Source organism: Orussus abietinus, unplaced genomic scaffold (assembly GCF_000612105.2).
Source record: "Orussus abietinus isolate OABI.00-Male unplaced genomic scaffold, Oabi_2.0 scaffold41, whole genome shotgun sequence".
Classification (NCBI taxonomy): domain Eukaryota; kingdom Metazoa; phylum Arthropoda; class Insecta; order Hymenoptera; family Orussidae; genus Orussus; species Orussus abietinus.
Genome location: NW_019394496.1, coordinates 745,263 through 763,746, shown reverse-complemented (window position 1 = coordinate 763,746; position 18,484 = coordinate 745,263). Strand labels below are relative to the sequence as shown.

At 49.5% G+C, this 18,484-nt stretch overlaps 1 protein-coding gene across 2 annotated transcripts in view; it reads right to left on the bottom strand.

The window, feature by feature from the left end:
- Positions 1-5,624: 5,624 nt before the first annotated feature.
- LOC105699938 (ephrin-B2) overlaps positions 5,625-18,484 on the bottom strand; it is a 755,377-nt gene continuing 742,517 nt past the window's right edge. For both annotated transcript variants that reach the window (XM_023432519.1, XM_012425391.1), the window contains exons 2-5: positions 12,044-12,185; positions 10,039-10,339; positions 8,737-9,042; positions 5,625-7,340 (exon numbers count right to left, since the gene is read on the bottom strand). In XM_023432519.1, coding sequence (XP_023288287.1) covers positions 7,189-7,340; positions 8,737-9,042; positions 10,039-10,339; positions 12,044-12,185 — 901 coding nt within the window. In that variant the 3' untranslated portion in view covers positions 5,625-7,188. The remainder of the gene's footprint in view (positions 7,341-8,736; positions 9,043-10,038; positions 10,340-12,043; positions 12,186-18,484) is intronic.

Sequence of the window (18,484 nt, the reverse complement as noted above, 5' to 3'; positions counted from 1 at the left end):
AAATCATTTTTTTTTCGATGTCACAGAAGACAATTCAAGGAATTCCATTGAAATCATTGCAAAGAAATTACATTGTTAGGGACTGTAAATGTACTTTTCTCGAATATGAAGAACAATCGTTTGATGTACAATTCGCTCCTATTACCAATTATAAATTTACACAGAACTTTTGATATAGTACGAATATCGTTTTCTCAAGTAAAGAAAACATTGAATCAGGAACGAAGTTGAATTGAAAAGTTTTATTCAATCACATTTTCATTTCTTACTATTCTATACACAAACGTCGATTTTATCAACGCACAATTTGTTCGAAGTTTAATACGTTACGTTTATGTCCCTTCTTTTTTTTTTCCTTCCTTGTAATGACCTTCCAATGAAAATATAAAAAATGTCTAATCATTGTGGGTTTACAAATACATTTTGGGGCTTAAGATAGTGAACGGAATAAATACAAGTTTCCCATTTTCAGAGTTAATGATTCATATTGACTTCGTTCCTGATTTAACGAGATATGACTATTATATAAAACCTCCAATGAAATCGAATTGACTGCACGGTACCAAACGAAGGCACGTCTTTCAAATAATTAAAGAGAAGCCTTCAACTTGCAAATTAACGGTATACAAGTGTTTAAAATGAATTTCTTGTACCAGTACGATGTACCTATTACCCATTGATATCGTTTCGCGTATTGCTAGACAATTAAAGTTCACATGTCGCCCATTATACATTTGAGAAATTAGAAACTCACTGCAAATTCAGTAAGGTCGATTTTGAGGAAACAATTGAATGTTGACTTAACTTTATGACTAGAATTTTTATTTAAATATCGAACATTTTGCCTTAATAAAGAATACTTTTTCTAACGTACTCGACAGGAACTAACGAAAACAGAATATTCCGTAACGCGTGCTTATTAGCTCTGTAGTTGACATGTATTTTCCCCATTTCCCAAATTTGTAATGAGCTCATGTATTGCAATTTTTTCCTTCTACGATTTCCTTTTCTTTGTTTCAGGGCGAGCTCGGAAGCGCGGCTCACGCGTGTACAAAGCGCGTACGCGATGTCAATGTCTCTCGCGTGTCTCGTTGCGACGAGTGTGATTGTATGCATTGTATGTATGTACGTGTGTACGCTTGTGAATGAAATGTTGACCTTGGTAGTAAGTATGTACGGTTAGCTGTAATTTGATCCTGTTTCCTTTTTGTTTCAATTGTGTCGCATGTTTTTATCCAGTAAATCCTTAAGTACTATTTCGCTACAATGGACTATCATATGAACTCTACACTACTTTGTATTAATCATGTATGAGACGTACTGTGTGTGCATACGTGGGCGCACGCAATCTATAGAGTTCGTCCGAGATACGCAGTCCCTTCCACTCGAAGACGACGTCAATTTCATGAAATTTGGACAAATTTATCCAAATTCCAATACGGGTTGGCAAGAAAAAAAAAATGTATATCCAGGCTTCCGTTTCCATTGTGATTACGCTTACGTGCTGTTAAAAAAGGAACAAGACCCTTTTTAGTTCTTCGAGTCGACAAGAAATTATTTTTCAACGGTAACATTTCTTTCCATTCTAAAAATCCTTTATTATGAATTCGCGTCCGTAATCATGAAAAATATACAGATAAGACGTTTTTTCATCCATGACTTTCTGCCTGCAGATACCCACAAGATACTGAAATTACTAATTACCCGGATATCCAGTCGAAATTATGCCTATCTGTACAGCGCAGTGTTTTATGCAAGTTACGAAATATATATATACTGGATTTCTGTTCTTCGGTTTATATGTACATGATAACATGTAGAATGTCGATTCGTTATGCGCGTTATACAATTTCAAGAAAATTAATTAACAGGAGAAAATAATTCGGAGCCTTCGTCTTTACGAAATAGTAGCAGCACATTGCGGACAAATTAATTGTAGTAATTTTATTTTATTGCAACGACGAAAGAGTGGCAAATGTTCGCGTCAAAAGGTTCCTGGGTCAAATCTTGATAGACCAAAAATTCTCGATAGAATTCTTCGCAAAATATTGACAGTTAGTGCGAGTTAATCCACGCAAGGCTAGAGGAATTGTAACGGCATTGATAATTAAAGAACTGGCTATAAAACTCATCGTAAACGAGGGAGGGCCCCGTAAATCTCGGAATGACGAACGTATTTCATGTGGATACCGATTAAAATAATACCTTATGCAACGTGAGAGAGAATTCGTGAGCTGGCTAAGTGTGGCTGTATTGACGCTCTCAGTTAATTAGTAATTGTGTGTGTCGGTTATTAATAATAATCATAGGTAATAATAATCACTTTGTGTTCCATGTTAAAAATCTTGGACATCAACGTACATTCACTTTTATAATAAATCGTTATTAGAAACCTATTTCATACTTACTATGTATTTTATATAAATTTCATCGTTATCATCGTTAATCGTTATGTACAAGTTGTCTACGAATCTCTGTTTTTTTTCCACTTTTCTTTAAGAGTACGCACTGTTACTTATGGTAGAGATATTACCTTCGGCCTCGGATACATACGGAAACCGAAATCAAAGGCTCCAGAGTACGCGCGGATGCGCATTATTATTATTCTTTTCTCTTTTCTTTTTTTTTTTTACGGAGAAGACTGACCCCCTTGGCTTTGCTGTAGCAGATGTAAGATTGTGAGTCGAAACGAAAAACAAACGTAGAAAATCGAGGAGCGAAAATAAAAAAGAATGGGAGCGGCGGAGTGACGGGACTTCCAGGGTGTCCGACAGTAAAAGCGCACTGCGTGGTAAATTTTCATTGCGACACGCCAAGATAAATTGCTGCACTAGATTTTCAATAACAAAGTCGGGATACGAATCCTTTTCAGTCACCGGTCAATAAAATCGTTTGAATAAATGCCGTTCGAAAAGTGTCCTTCAAACTTTTGAAGAGCCTACTCTTCCTAAGTTAAACGGTATAAATATAAGAAGTAACTAGTTGGACTATTTCGTTACTTACAATTAGTCAGTCATTAAGTCTTTCTCGGATGCACGGCAGAACTGAATGAGAAAAGTTCCTCGAGGCTATCGGTCAATGCAAATGTCAACTGTGTAAATGCCAATGCCATTTTCCATTGTATTAAAAAAATGAAGTAAATGAGATGGCTTTTCTGGAACGTAGTTGCGATCGACCCTTGGATAAATAATTTAAGGCCACGAGATTTTGAAATACCTTTCGTTGAGTGTATGGAATTGTATATTATTCAGCGCTCGTATGGTAAGCTTTGATCTTGATTACGTCGGGATTCGTGCAAACGATGTGCAATGAAAACGTCATACAAAGTGTGCTCCAAAGTCGGCAAAATAAATCGAGAGGGATGTATGCGGGTGAACGTAGGCAATAAAAAATCAAAGAAAATTAATTGCAGTGAGTGACCTTGTCTATTTTCTATCGGTAGTTCGTGTCTAAATTATTGTTATACTGTATTCATCTATCGTCCGGGTGAATGAGTACCATTCACGTGGATGTATGTACCACGGCTGCATCGCTATCGGATTCAAACACAATACCAGCGGATTTTTCCTTTTGCGACTTTCGACGACGCAATTAAGTGTTAACGAAAGGCGCACCGCGTCGTCGATATTCCCGAATTCTGCGAGATTTTGACGACTCGGCGAGAACGCCGATCATGTACAATGGCGGACATGAATGCCTCCCCTGCAGATACGGCATCGCCTGTGCAGGATGGGAGGGCATTGATGTCTCCCAGTGTACGTGCTATCGCTTGCTTATGGGTTTAGAACGGTTACACATGAAAACGAGTTGGCCGTCGAGAAGTACGTCGTTTCGAGAAACTAAAAATCGCTCCTTGCAGCTTCCCTTACGATAACTCATGTGATATGCGCGCCTCGAAGCCTCGCCGTTTCTTCCTCGTCGTTCCTTCGGTATCATTTTCCCCTTCGACTACAAGACTTTCTACCGGTTGAAAAAATACATTTGTTACACGGAAGGTAGTGACGTACTTTCCCCTAAATATCCTAGACGACTTCGCTAGTCTTTTCTTTCTTTTTTACAAAGGTTTAGTCGAGTACTCCTATTTAAAACGGATGGACCGTGAGGCTTCGAGTGCGAGGACTCTCGAAGAAACGAGGCTGAAATCAGGATTCTTAATTACATACTCGATGTTCGCGTCATCCGGATATTTGATTATTCGAGGCAAGTCCAGCATGTCGGGACTACATCGCTCTAATTTTTGGGATAAGATGAGGAACTGCGCGTCTGCGTCTGGGTACCACGTCCTGTTCCTAGCCGCGAATCGCTGCTTCACCGTCGAACCCTGTACATCACTGTGTCGCTGCACGATTTAAATAAGATCTATCACGCGTAATCAATGAAAACACCCGAGGCGTGGAACCATGAATCGATCACAGTTGAATAATCGAATATCCGGATCGTCCGAGTCCTCCTAGTCGAAAGCACTCGAGAAACCGCGACTAAGACGACGACGACGTAGTACCGACGTCGTTCCGACGTCGTCGAAGGGCATTCAGTCTATTTATGTAAGTCTTCGGATCTCTCGGGACAACCCTTTCGGCAGTCGCCCTCGTCATAATCGAGAATACATCGAGCACGTCACCCACCGCGAGTGGCAAGCGACTCGGGGAAGTCTTAAATACGCGTTTCGAAACAGAGACGTACGACCGGAAGGACACATGCACGGTCGAAGAAGAGATTAACCGATCGCATAGCGACGCGTCAATACGTTGCAGTTAAACTAAAAACGAACGGTAAACAGGCACGCGAACAGACGGACAAACAGACGTGGGCTGGAGGCATGTAATACTTAGGCTTACAATACTGTAATGGATAACATTATACACGCATCTTCCCTTCTCGTCGTTAACGGATCGCAGTCGTTCGTTCGCAACGCGACGTAGGAAGTGGTCACTGTAACGCGGAATACCCGGTAATGCCATTGCCGATTTTCGCATGGATTATCTCATCCGCGGCGGATGAGAAGTCGTGCGTTAAATAACGGAGTTCTGAACGAGGATCTGTATCGAATCGCGCAGGCAGTTCAATTTCTATGTACAATTTCTATCACTTAATTGCCGACGAGAGTCAATGCTTCGCTCGTCCGGCCACCGTGCCTCGTCGTGCCGATGCACGATGTACGGTTGTGCACGTAAATTAATGTCCGCGTTGCCGGTAGAGGCATGTACACGAATAAGAAGAACGAACGCGCGTAACGGACCGATGAGAAAATGATGCGCTCGGATACGTGTCTGCGGAAAGAGTGACGTCGATGACAATAAATAAAAAACGTATAAAAAGGTTACTACGTAAACGTCGGCGAGACGGATCTAGATCGAGCGGCCAATTCGCGGGTAGAAAACGTTTTGACGTCAATGAAAACGCAAGGTCGGCTTAGCGGTAAAATACTTTTTACGCTTTTCTCGTCAACGGAGAAACGATAGGCGAGGAGAAGAGACCGCTCTCGTCGTGCCAGCGAGTCTTCGTCCTCCTCGGTGGAATTAATTTCTATCAAATTTGATATCTCTTTCACTAGTCGTAGAATATCGTGTTGAATATTCTTAGAGTCTANAAATATAATACAGATCTATAGATAGCGTTTAATATGGTACAACTATGATACAGATTTCGCTCACGAACCGCGCCGTATCTTCCTAACCTATGTCGTCTTCGGTAAGAGAGACTTACGCCGACTTCGATTCGATCTGGACCGCGTTTCGATTGGCACGGAGAGGACTCTAAGTCGTCCCCGGCCAGTCGTCTCGCCCCTGGTCTTCGAACTAGTTAATCGGCTATTCGATGCAATTGCCAACCCAATTGATCGGTCGACAATAGCAGAAAATAACAAATCATCGACGTCAACGGCGCGTCCACGACCGTCGAATGGTGCGAGTTCTCTCTTCGAGGGTGTACTTTCACGTCGCGTGTACAAGAATTTTTCCCTACTTCGTCCTTTAAGATCCACGTCACTCGCATTCGCTCTCCTTTCTCTCGTCTCGTCACTCTCTCCCTCTCGTTCTCGCTGGCGGCCAGAGGCCACTTGTACATATTCATTTAGGAATTTATTTACACGCGTGCTAACTATCTTGTCGCGACTGGATCGCGCAAGCTGAGCGGTCCCGCGACTGAGCGCGGACTCTCGCGCCCGAGGGGAGCATTCAGCTTGGCGAATGCTCTTCCACATCCCCCGGAGTTTCCTTAAACCTCCACCGTATCCCTCCACGGAGGTCCAAATCGGCGCACGAGCCACGGAACGGATGCGCTCGCGGTTACTCGCCTATTCGACAGTCTTATGTACAACAACGAGCGCTCGGCGAGCGCAGTGAGCGAAGTCGCGCGGACAGGCACGAAGGAGAGCTCGGAGGAGTCCCGGGATCTTTTCGAGCATTTCCCCAGGGATCCGATGCTCTCCCTTTCGCGATCCTTCGCCAGCTTCGGGTCCTACTTCGGAGTCGCGGTTAAGGGGGCGCTCCTCCCCTCGCCCAGCGTACGCTGTAAATCACAGAACATTTTCGTCGGCACCGCGAAGCCCTCGATCCCGGTCTCTCGTTCCGCGTCAATCATCGACCCTCGATTCTTCCTCTATCCCTAACACCTCGATAAAGCGAACCGTGCGAGTCGTGCGCGGGGCCGAGTATCGGAGGACCGCGGTCTTAACAACGAATTAACGCTAATTCGCCTAACGCGCGTCCGAATCGCTGGATCGCGAGATCGCAAAGTCGAGGCGCCGTGGTCTCGCTCGAGGATACTTAGCACGCTGTCTCTCTCTCTCTTTCTTTTTCCCTCTTTCTCTCGTCCGACGTATTTCGAATAAATAGCTAGTATTAGCGTTTAATAATAAGAAGGACAACCAATACGACTACCGTGTAGTAGTGATAATAGTGGGTTATACTATGTAGTGTCTAGTAGTAGTTATTTAATAGTAATATGGCTTTTGCTCTCGCGTCGTGTCTCTTGTTTCGCTCCTCGTCGTTTCGTTTCTCTCGATCCCGCTAGGTGCGCGCTCGTCGCCTTCCACGGCGACGGTGGCGCCGCTGGCGACGACTACCCGACCGATCGACCGATTGGCATCGATCGTCCCTCGATCAGGCGCACACTCGGAAATTAATTAAACATAGGATAATCACAGAAGAATGGGGTGACGCTGCTGGGTGACGATCGGCAGTTCCTTCACCGGAGTAGCTGTGGCAGAAGCGTGCTGACCAGCAGCGCACCCGTCAACAGGAACACCACGGGCCGGTCCTGGCGCCGCGACGTGCTCGCTCCATTGTAGGTCAGCTCCTCGTTCTTCACCACCTCGTTCGGGTGGTCCGAGTATTCCTCTGCAAATTGTTAAAGGCGATCGTTAGGCATATGCGATGTACCAGAGATACCAGAGAGTAGAGAAATAAATTATAGCGCATCCTGATATATCAGGTTCGAACGAGCACGTCCACCCATTGCTGATGAGATGCTCTTCGCACCTGGCTTGGAACCCATCATAGCGGTGTCTCTAACGGGGTTCGCGATGTCCATCCTCCCCGTCAATCATGTATGATCCGACTTACGGAATCACGGATTACTCGCTCGACTTAACCGCGTGTCATCCAGGAGTTGAGATTGCACGCGGTGAATATTATTCCAAGGAAAGGCCTGATCGGAAGCGTCGAAGCGGCACAACCGTGGCGAAACAGCGTCGATCGGCCCGGTACACACGCATGGGCACGCATGTTTAATGAAATTTATGAAGGCCCTGCTCTCTCGAACGGGGCCAGTGCCGCTACCTTGGTTGATCGTGGAAATGTAAATGTGGAACGCGAGGTGTTTCCAAGGCAAATTACTAGGTGACAACAAGAGGAGCATGGCGCGGCCAGCAGATGGTGGACGAGGAAGCGGATTGCAGGGCCCGTCAATCCAGCCAACACCTTCGCTCCCTCGGTTTCCCTCTGTTCTTGGGCCCGAGAATGCCCGCTTCGAGTCCAGCGAACGCGAGGGGGCCTTAACGCGTGCGTAAGCATGTCCACGATAAGGCGCACTCGGGGGTACCGAGAAGAGTGCTTCGCCAGGAAACCCACTCTTTTCCTCCTCAGGCCGGAATATATGCGCTTTGTTCCAAGGCGAATTCTAATCTCGGTCTGGGAGCGAGGCGAATCATTCGAATTAAAGCGATTCCCGGAATGTGGCTAACTGATACATACCATTAGCTGATATGATTCTGCCGGCGCGTGGTTTTATTACGAGACAAAGAGCACCGACCGGACGCCGAGTAACGCACCACGCGGTTCCTTTGCCGCTGAATTTGCCATGAAAGGCCGCACCGAGACGAGAACGTTGTATACGCGTGGTCATGTATTTCGTTGCGGTTATAACGCCGAGTAGCTGCGTTAACTATTGTTATTCCGTCCGCCGACTTCTTTGGGAACACTGAAATGTGTACTTGCGAGGTGTACCGAGGGCCTTTTTCAAAAGGACAAAGGAAAGTGCACGATCTTATCCGCTCTCCAGGTGGACACGATTGATGGAAGGTGAGGGTGAACCATCCACTACTCTAATGTATCATTCGCGATCGACTCGGGATGGAGGTAATGTACAACTTAGTGCAACGAGCTCTTATCGTGGTACCCTGCTGGACTCGAATGTCTTCCCCTCGGATAAGGTATCCCTGGCGTATGATGGGAAGGCAGTCGCGTCCATCGCCGTGCATCGTTACCACGAGCAAGGTAATGGTCTGATACGTACTGTTCTTCTTCTTCTGGGTGACCGAAGTCTTGGGCGGCGAAGACGGGGCTCCGGCGTGGACCGGGATCTGAGGCTGGTGGGGATGAGCGGGGTAGACCGCTGGCGGAGGCACATGGGGAAGAGTAGGCGTTGCGGTTCCTGGCTGATGGTGCTCGTCATGGTGATGGACGTTGCTGCCAGGGTAGAATCGCTCACCGCCCTTGAGGACGCTGGGTGGCGGCGGCGGTAGCAGTCTGGGTCCTCCACCGAGGACCGCCGTGCTCGTCGAGCTGCTGCTAGGCACGCTGCTGCTGGTCACCGCCACGGCTGAAAGAAATGAAGCGCGTTTCCATTTCAGAGATTCCGCGTTAGTTAGCCGCCCGGTGGACGCGGCGTCACTCCTCGTTTGTCCCCGCGACCAAAAAACGAGATTCATGGGAACCGAGCCCGGAAGGCAAGGGAACCTGGAGCAGATGAGCCCGAGAGATTGCGCCGAACGTGCGTGCAGCTGAGAGAGAATGTTTAGCTCGAGATGCTTAACTAAAATAAATGTTACCCTCGAAACATTCAGTGAGAACCCTGCACGTGAGACGAAGCCGCGTCCTCTTTTATTTTAACGTGGTTCCCTCCTTTTAATAACCGACCGACTCGAATCTCAGAAGTCTTCGGGGCATTCGTGGTTTGACGACCCCCGATGGACTTTACGACCCTCGAGCCGACCCGGAAAAGTCAGGATACCGACTGAAATCGACGTGCCAAACTCGAGAATGGACGGTCTTGCCGCCATCTTCGATGCCAATGATCTCTCGATCCGTATTTATATATCCGGGCCTAGGCGCGCCGCGTATTCACATTTTATCAGATCTGGACATTTTTATTTCGGGTCGATATTGAATTTTTCCCGGATTTTCCTTTTTTTTTTTTCAACTCGGGAACAAATCCCAAACGAAAATTCCCCTCTGTTATCTGCTCCTCGCGCCGGACACTCGAGCGGGATCCACTCGTTTTCAATAAACTCGGGTATTTCGATGAATAATATTTTTAGTTTAATTTGACGCCGTCAACATTAACACAAGCTCCGTAGGATTATTTCGAATAACGAGGGAAGGTGTGTCGAATCCCTTTTTAGAAGGATTATCCAAGCTTTCAGGCCTTGTCCAAGTGTTCGGGGTATAAAATCGGTTAATTTTAATGTCTAACTATGCATACTGGAAGATTAATCCCGGAGTCCAGTGCCCTATCGGGGACAATTAATCCGCCCCATCAGGTTGACCGGTCGTTAACAGTCGTTCCTTTAATGCCCAATGCAGATAATCTACTTACAGTTATTGCGGGCAGTCGCAGAGGAGGACGTGTCGGCTGCGTTTCCGCAGCAGACCTTGAAGACAACCTTCATGTTGTTGGTGGTGCATCGTCCGCCGATGCGTCTGTGCAGGTCGTCCTTAGAGGAGGTGCTGATGAAGAAGTAGTCGTGCCCTGGAAGGAACTCCAGGCCACCCGGTTGTGGGGTAAACGGCCTGAAGGTGATGGTGAAGTACATCGTCTTGTAGGGCTTATCGCAGACCGCTATCACCCGCGGACTGGGATTCGTTATTCGACACGTCTCGTACTCCTCCTTTGACACCTATTAAGGACAAAATTGATTGGTAACACGCTTGATAGCGGCATAAGTATGCGTAGGTGTAGGTGTCATGGCGAAGCACCTTCAACGAAGGCCATTAAAAAATCCCAAGCACCGACTGTCGATGACTAATTGTTAGAGTTCCGTTTTCGTTATTATTTTTCGTTCTTACGCACTTATCAACAGTTACTTGAACTACTGTGGGACTTTTTAACTTCTCCCTGGAAATTGTGATTTCGAGCCGAGGAAATGTGCCTCGCATAGTGTTACGAGTTAAAATTCGTTGACATCTAAGTGAATGAATGTTTTCTTCGCAGTTTCTCGCGATAATTAATGACAAACAGGTGCAACGGGAATAAATCAAACTCCGGAAGGAAGGGGACCAGACATGGCGATCCTTCATTCAAGTATCCGCGGCGTTCACGCGGACCGAAACGTCAAAATCTAAATGGAAGAGCCCAATATCGAGCGGACACGAGCGAGACAAGGAAAAACATCGGCGCTAATTGAAAATCCTCGGCGACGGTCTCGCCACCTCGGAATCTCGGCGTTATTTCTAGGGAAAATCGATCTCCAGAGGCACGTTCGAGAAGCCGCAGCTGTACAAACAGACCGAGAAGACACGCCAGTTTGCCGCTCGCGACGAGGAACATTAAAGGAGGCGGGAAAAAAGAAACTGTCGTCGCGGAGGAAGGAGCCGCCGCGATACTCCATCCTTTCGGCCTTAACTCCTAGTCGATAAACGCCGGTTATGAATCGGCGGAAAAGCATGTTTCGCAGTAATAACGATCCCGTTGGAGATCGGCTGGAAAGAAGACCGGAAGCGGGGTTCGCTCTATGATTATCCGCGCGATGACGAACGAGCGGAAGATCCCGGATTTACCGGCCAAGGATGAGGGGCTTTGTGCTTGCTCGCCCCACCGTGTGATGGCGCCACCGACGCGGCGGAGCTCGCGAGACTTATCACGGAAATCACGCGGAAAATACCGCGATATGGCTTGTGCTCGGATCTCTTTGCTTGAATTATTAAATACAATTACTCCCAGAGCTCGGTCGCGAAGAACCGGGCATACGAAATTCCAGGAAGAGGCGAGTACACGTCACACCAACCACAGACTCAAAATTATACGGTAGAACTGTGAATTAAGTGGGTACAAGAAAAATGGCGGAAATGTATCAACATCAACCCATTCCGGACGGATGCCAAAGAATAATGTGGGTACGGTTTATTCGTCGGCGATGGTCCGCAGATAATTCATGCGATATAAAGATATTACATCACAAAGATAAACGACATTGACCCGGTAAGTTATTCGCGGGGTAAACAGCATAATGAATAATTTTAAACGAGTGTCGAGGTAATTCTAAGGTATTAGTTCCAAGGTGTCTGGTCGTTAGGTAGGTCGATCTATTTTATGCGAAATATTCTTAGTCGCAGGTGGATCCCCGGAGCGAGGTATCCTGGTACTTTTACAACATCGGTAACGGCCAGTTGGCGATATTCGGTGCAACGAGGCGCGTCCGGCGTCGGTGGCGCCATCTTCGCGAGTGCAAGTCGCCCTCTCGACTCGACGAGCTAAAATCGCGGGGATCACGCACGAGGTACGTTTGTTGCTCGTCACTAACCGCGTTAAGAGTTCTCGCCGCGAATTCTGGTGCGGCAACTACCGACCAGTTACGGTCCAGATAATGGGAGGTTGTACGTACGTTGTAAATGATGTACTTCTCGGCCTCGTCATCGTAAGTGCCCGGCTGGTAGACCGGACATATTATGTTGACCTGGTCATACTCGAACGCCGCGTTGTTCTTGTTCACGTCTATTATGTGGTCCGTGTTGTCTATCCGGAATCTGCAACAGAAAGAACGCGGGGCGTTATTAATGCGACCTCGAGTGTTTCTGGACGGACGTTGGTCGGTAAGCGTGCATACGACACGGTTATGCCATTAGGAGCGGACAAGTGATCGGCATGCTCCGGTCGAGCACCGGTCGGCAACGCCGAGTACCTTCGTAACTCATAATGGACGTTATTCTACGGTACCAAGATTTTTCCCCTGATTTCAGATCCGTTACGTCGGTTATCCTGATCCTTGTATCGAGGTTTGATCGAGTTACCGCCATAATTGAGTTACCGTGGCCGAGGGTTTTCTTGGTTTCATCGCTGCGGCCACTCCTACGGGGGAACGGCGGAGGTCTCGGAGAACGACCCAATGGAACATGGCCGATCCAAGTTCACGGCGAACAATGTACATTTTAACCGGGTAAGGTGGGACGAAACGGACGGGAAATTGACGTTCATATTAAGAACGGGTACACGGGTACACGTTCGACCGTATTACGTTCTTTCTCGGAGTCTCTCCGTCCATTTCTCTTACGTCTCAAGGCTTGATCATAAGATATGAGTAGGAACACCGCCGCGAGGTATAAATCGCGGATGTAGATAATCAACGAACGGTGGATCTCTAAGGAACATTTCGAATGTACAATGAGCCGGCTCGCGTTTGTTCTAGCAATAAGCATTTAGTCTGAAGATTGTGCAAACTGTTGCGCTCCTCTACGATCTCTTTACCTTTCAATAGGTAACCCGACGGTCCAACGCTTCGTAGAGCGCCGTTTCGAGAGTGTCCGAGGACGAAATTGCAGAAAATAAAGGAACCGTCGGAGGAGAGGTCCGTTGTCTCGAAGGATTCTCCAGGGCTCGGAATTCGAGAAAGGTTTCCGCGGAGTCGGCTGGAAGTTGAATAGGTCGGCAAACTATCGAAAAGAGAAGAAAACGATAGCGAACACCTAAGACCCGCTGGTGCCCGTGACATCGAGATTCTTTCAATGAGGAAGGACTCCCGCGGTCGAAATCGGCGCGGGAGATTAAAGTCGAGAGGCGAGGCTCGCCGATTCTTAAATAGGTAATAAAAAGCGACGTCCAATGATTCATTTGACTATTTAAATTAGTCGTTTCAAGTACCATTTTGTGGCGGCCTTCTAGGATCCCGGAAACGTCCCACCACTCATCCGACTCCGATAGTCTCGTGGCCAACGCCACTGCTTAGAGCCACCGACCACGGGTCCCGAGTTCAATCCCCGCAACCGGGAAGAGATTTTTCTTCCCCGTCCAAAGCGGAGTCTCGTGTGCGTGTTTCTCACGCACGTTACAATTTACACCTGAAAAGAGGGGTTCCCGACTCGAAACGCGATATTACTCGCGTTCGCACACCGGCAACGGCTCTTTACTACCTCCCGCTTTTCCATTACGCGCAGAAAAACGCGCGGACGCTTTGCCGCATAAGGAAGTGGACATTGTACCACATATATCAGCGTTTCCACGAGCAGTTCTTTCGATAAGTATTCTCCGAGAAAAGGTGCCGAAGAGCCTTAGGGGAAATGCCGGTCGACCATTTCTCCGGCAGCAAGAACCGGTGAAAGGTTTCCGCGGACTAGGTATGAAAATCGTGAATGGCTCAAGGTCCGCAAGAACGGAAGGTTCCGTAACGCGTTTAAGGTCACCCAGTAATTCAAGGTATCGAGATCGTTCTCCTTTCGCTAAGGAAAGGAACCCGCGATCGGGACGGCCGCGCAAAGTACAAGAAGAAGAGGAGACGCGGCTTTCTTCGCTAGGGCGACAAAAAAAGTCGTGTCTAATTAGCGGGTCATTTCGAGTGTCGCCCGATGCGTCAACCCAACGACCGCGCTTGGAAAAAAGCCGAACAAAAGGCATCCCCTCGTTCATCACCGGAGCGAACTCGAGAAATAAAGAAGATTCCGAGACTCTCCTACCGATTTGTTGAAAAAAGTAGCAAAAGACCGGCGGAGGAGAAATCGGCCGGGCCGGGCGACCGGTTCCGCGGCGTTAAGGATCCCCGAAAGGTTTCTGCGGAGTCGGCTGGGAGCTGAATGGTTCGGCGAGGATCGAAAAGAGAAGAAAGCGGGTGCTAGGCACCTAAGGTCGGCTAGGTAGGCGCCCATGGTGTCGAGATTCTCTCTTGAGAGCGAGGAAGGACTCCCGCGGTCTAAGTGGTCGAGAAGGGGCTGAGAGAGCGAGGGGCCTCGGAAGGTTCCTATATAACCGGTTCCTTCTTTCTCGATCCTGGCACACACGTACCACGGGGCGAGGGAGCAGCGATACCGAGCCCCCGGGATCCCCTGAACCCGGGTCGGCCCCTCCGAGAGAGAGACCTCTCCCTTCTCCTATACTCTTACGGGCATGGCGCCCCGTTTCGCGAGCCAGATCGCAAATCTATTTCGCCCTCGACGGCACCCTCGCCCTGCGTTACATATCGGCGCTCCTCCCACATCCCGTTTTCGGCCTCGTCACCCCGACCGGACCCCTGGGACACGGTGTTTCGACGTTTCGTAGCATTAGCGGACAATCTCGTAAGTGGGCGGGTAAGGTCTCGAAAATTGGAAGGTAGGCCGGTCCCGGGCAAATTAACGTTTGGCGATAATATCCGCTCTCTCTCCGGTGCCCCCGGCTGCCACCCTAGGCACCTCCGCGCCTCGTAACCTCCACATGGACCGACCAGGGTACCCCCGCCCACCTACGCGATTCGCATGCTCGCCGAGGATCGGCCGGTCCGGAGGAAAGTGGGCATAAGGTCAATCCGCCGGTTCCGGATCGGTCCCGGTCGCTCCCGGAGGAGTGCCAATGCGTTACCATCCTGCGTCGCAACCTGTCCAACGAGTTCGATCCCCAAGTAAACGTAGTTAAGGCTTCCGAAACACCGATCATCCCACGGCATCCTGAGACGAGAAAGGTGGAAGAGGCCGAACGCACCTGAGGCAGGTGGAGGCATGTCGACGATTAACGTAGAAACGGGGGAGCGAAACGCCGCGAACTCAGGTTGGCTTTAATATTTCGGTGCTAGGGTACCACGACGTGTTGACGAATCGTGCAATTTTAGGTGTTCCCGTTGTCGTTTTGGAGTCAATTTGGAAGCACCCGTCCAGGTGTTCGTCGGTACCTCGTGGACGCCAGCCGTCATCGGCGAACAATAAACATCGGTCGGCGTGAAAATATACGGACTAGAACACGCCCTCCCTTTCCCGGCTGTATGTTCGAGCAAACCCAGTCGAGGCGGTCCGCACGAAGCGTGTATGCATACTTCCGGAACGAGTCTAGCCGTGACCAGCAAGCGTTTGGACGGAGCCATACGACTCGGATAGCCATCGGCCGGCGACGAGTAAACTCGAGGAAGGGAACGATGGAACGACCAAATGGAAATTACGAAAAGAGTGGGCGTGTCGCGTTATCGTCCCACGTACTCGGTACGAACACCCGCGTCCCTGTATTGATTAATTCACGTGCGCCATTATCTAATTTGCCGGACCCTCTGCTAGGCAAAGACGTTCGGCGGCTGCTGGTCGGCTCGGGTTGCCCGTACAACACCCTCGCAACCATGGAAGTAAATACGAGATTCGCCTTCCATTCCCGAGGACAGAGACAACATCCTCGGCGTTCCTTCGCTCGGAGGATCGTCAAGGTTCCTTCCACCGTGAGAATCGTCGGAAGCGTCCGGCAGCGGTATTTCCCGATAGCTTCGATAATTCACTTTCCTTCCCCCAGGACGCTTTGTGCGGCCGAAGTCGATGAGGAGGCCATCGACGAAATCGCGAGCGTTGTCGCGGTGAGCAACGTGTCCGGAAATAGGACGCTTCCAGAGCGGATCCACCAGCCAGAAGCAGCAAGAAACAGAAAGGGACCGGAGCGCACGTGTGTGGCAGGAGGAGCGGGCGCGAGAGAGAGAGGCCCGTTCTCGCATCGAGGGAGCCAGAGAGAGAGGGAGCGAGACGGAGTCGGAGGTACTAAGGCGGTATACTAAGTGAGGATATTCTGGCAGGAATATCAAAGTCGAGTCAGCGTCAAAGAGTGCGCCCGCGCAAAAAGAGGAGGCTCGGCCTTTGGGCGGTGAGCCTTCGGAGGAGCGACAGTCGTCGCGTCTCGGCTTTTTCATTCGTTACACGTAATTGCAGGTATTGTGGCGGTGGCCCGTCGTTTCTTCTCGGACCTCTCCGAGGTGGAGTCCCTTTCCTCGGGCGGCCTCGCTTCCTCGCGCGCCCCGGATGCGCTCGCCCTCGATTGTCTCCGCGACGACTAATTGGCACGTGCTGGGAAAACTCGAGAACGACGTCCCACTAGGCCAACCTCCACCCGGAGGACCAAGATGAATCGTCGCCCGCGACGGGATCCAGGGTCGTCCTCGATCCCTGCGAGTTTCGAGGCTTCCAGGTGGCTCAGGGCCGCGGTTTCCGTCGTTCAAGGGGACGAAGATTGATGCGGCTGCACCTGCCTCGCCTAAGAGCCCCGCCAGATTTCGTTCACCGATGTCTGATTGGTTCCCCGGGGGTAGGATCCGAATCGGGAGAATTTGCATCTCCCGGGACTTCCTCGTTATCCGGGCACGGCGGTGGCTCGAAAAAGAACGAGGACCGGGGATAAAAAACCAACCCACGGGTCTTCCACGACTTATTCGGCGGGCTGGCCCTCTCGTTAGAGCTCCCCGGGACTTTCCACCGAGCGGCGTTGAATTATACAAGCAATTTAATTAACACTTCGCGAGCGACTCGCAATTTCATATCTCGCCTGGGTGCGCCGGAGGGATCGGATCGTCTGGATCGTATGAAATTACGTCGACGGTTCAGGGCGGGGGCCCGAAATTATGTGGGAAAATGGGGAAAAGGTTACGAAACATCCCAACGGGGGGAAAAAAAAGAGGGTTCCGCACGCGCGGTATCAATGTTTTCAGAATACTTGACACATTGAAAGCCATTAAGCCATGCGCGACTCGGAATTCCTCCTCCCCGGGCGACAAGGGGTGTGGACCCCTAATTTCAACGCTTTGTGCCCCGACAAAACGAATGTGTGCTTTCGTCGACAGCCGTCATTTTTCCCCCGTGGCCTTTCTTTGCCAACAAATACCGTAATAAATTCCATTATTCCATTATGCAGATTTCCCGGGGTATTAAAATTCATACACGTCACGGTCGTTGCCACGGTCCACGAACGAGTGGGCTCCAAGTTGGAACCGTACCCGGGTTACTCGCCTATTCCTAACGTATCGGCCCGCCGAAGGCACTAAGTCACTCGAATCCTCCAAATTAATATCGCATTCCTGTCCCACGGTGCGCTCGCGTTGATAAATGCGCAAATTAAACACGCTTTTGATCCTTATCCCGGTGCCCCTCCGGTAAAGTTAGACGGGTTTGGAGGTCAGCCGCGCGATTCTTCGCTCGCCGGCGAAAGAGAAAATCACCTTGGAAGCACCCGATGCCTCGGAGCGACGATCGATCGTGAAAATCGAGAGGCGTGTGGTGTACTTTCCCCTCGACTCCCTTTGACCGCTGCCATTGGTCGGCGAGCAAAGTTGGCAGGCTTCGACGAGGCGAAGGCGCGCCGACGAGTTACGTAAAGGGGCGCGTGTACGCCCGTGTGGTTGGTCGGCTTCCTTTCAAGCCCGAGTCATTAGACGGTCCACCCAGCGGGTTCTCGTTATTATTAGTTTAACTTCAAATATTTATCCTGCTCTTCCGCCGCCACGTGACTCACCGCGTTCGCTTTTCCTTCCAGGAGGTGCCCGCAAGGACCGCGCCGTGAAAGGAACACACAAGAGGATGTGTACACCTCTCCTTCGCGACGAGAGGACGCGCCGGAGAGGTTCCAGGATATTCTCACGCGTGGCCATCCGTGAGTCTACGTTCCCTCGTTCCCGTGCAATAGGAACCGCGAGTATAGAAAGTCCATCCCGAGAGAATCATCAGCGGCCTGAGTGGTTGATCAGTTACTCATCAGGACGAGCTCTGGAACGCGGTAATCGCTTCTTGTCCTCGAATTACACCCGTTTCAAGGCAGCCCGTTAATCGGTAACTCGGTGGTAACAGTAATCCTTGAGTTTCTGATTTAGAAGCGCTTGGAGGACGATCCCGTGAATCCTGGTCAATATCCCGAAGACCTAGAAGAGGAGGACAAGGACGGCGTTGGGGGGACTAGCCTCATTGGCGTAGAGAATCAGGTAGGGATCTAGGTAGGATCTCCATACAACAAACAGGCGCTTGGATTTGTAACGCCACGCTTTTTTATGTAGGGTCTAGGTAGGATATCCCCTAATTTGGATTAACGAAGGATACCCGGAATGGGTCATCCGTGAATCTCCAATGGCAGT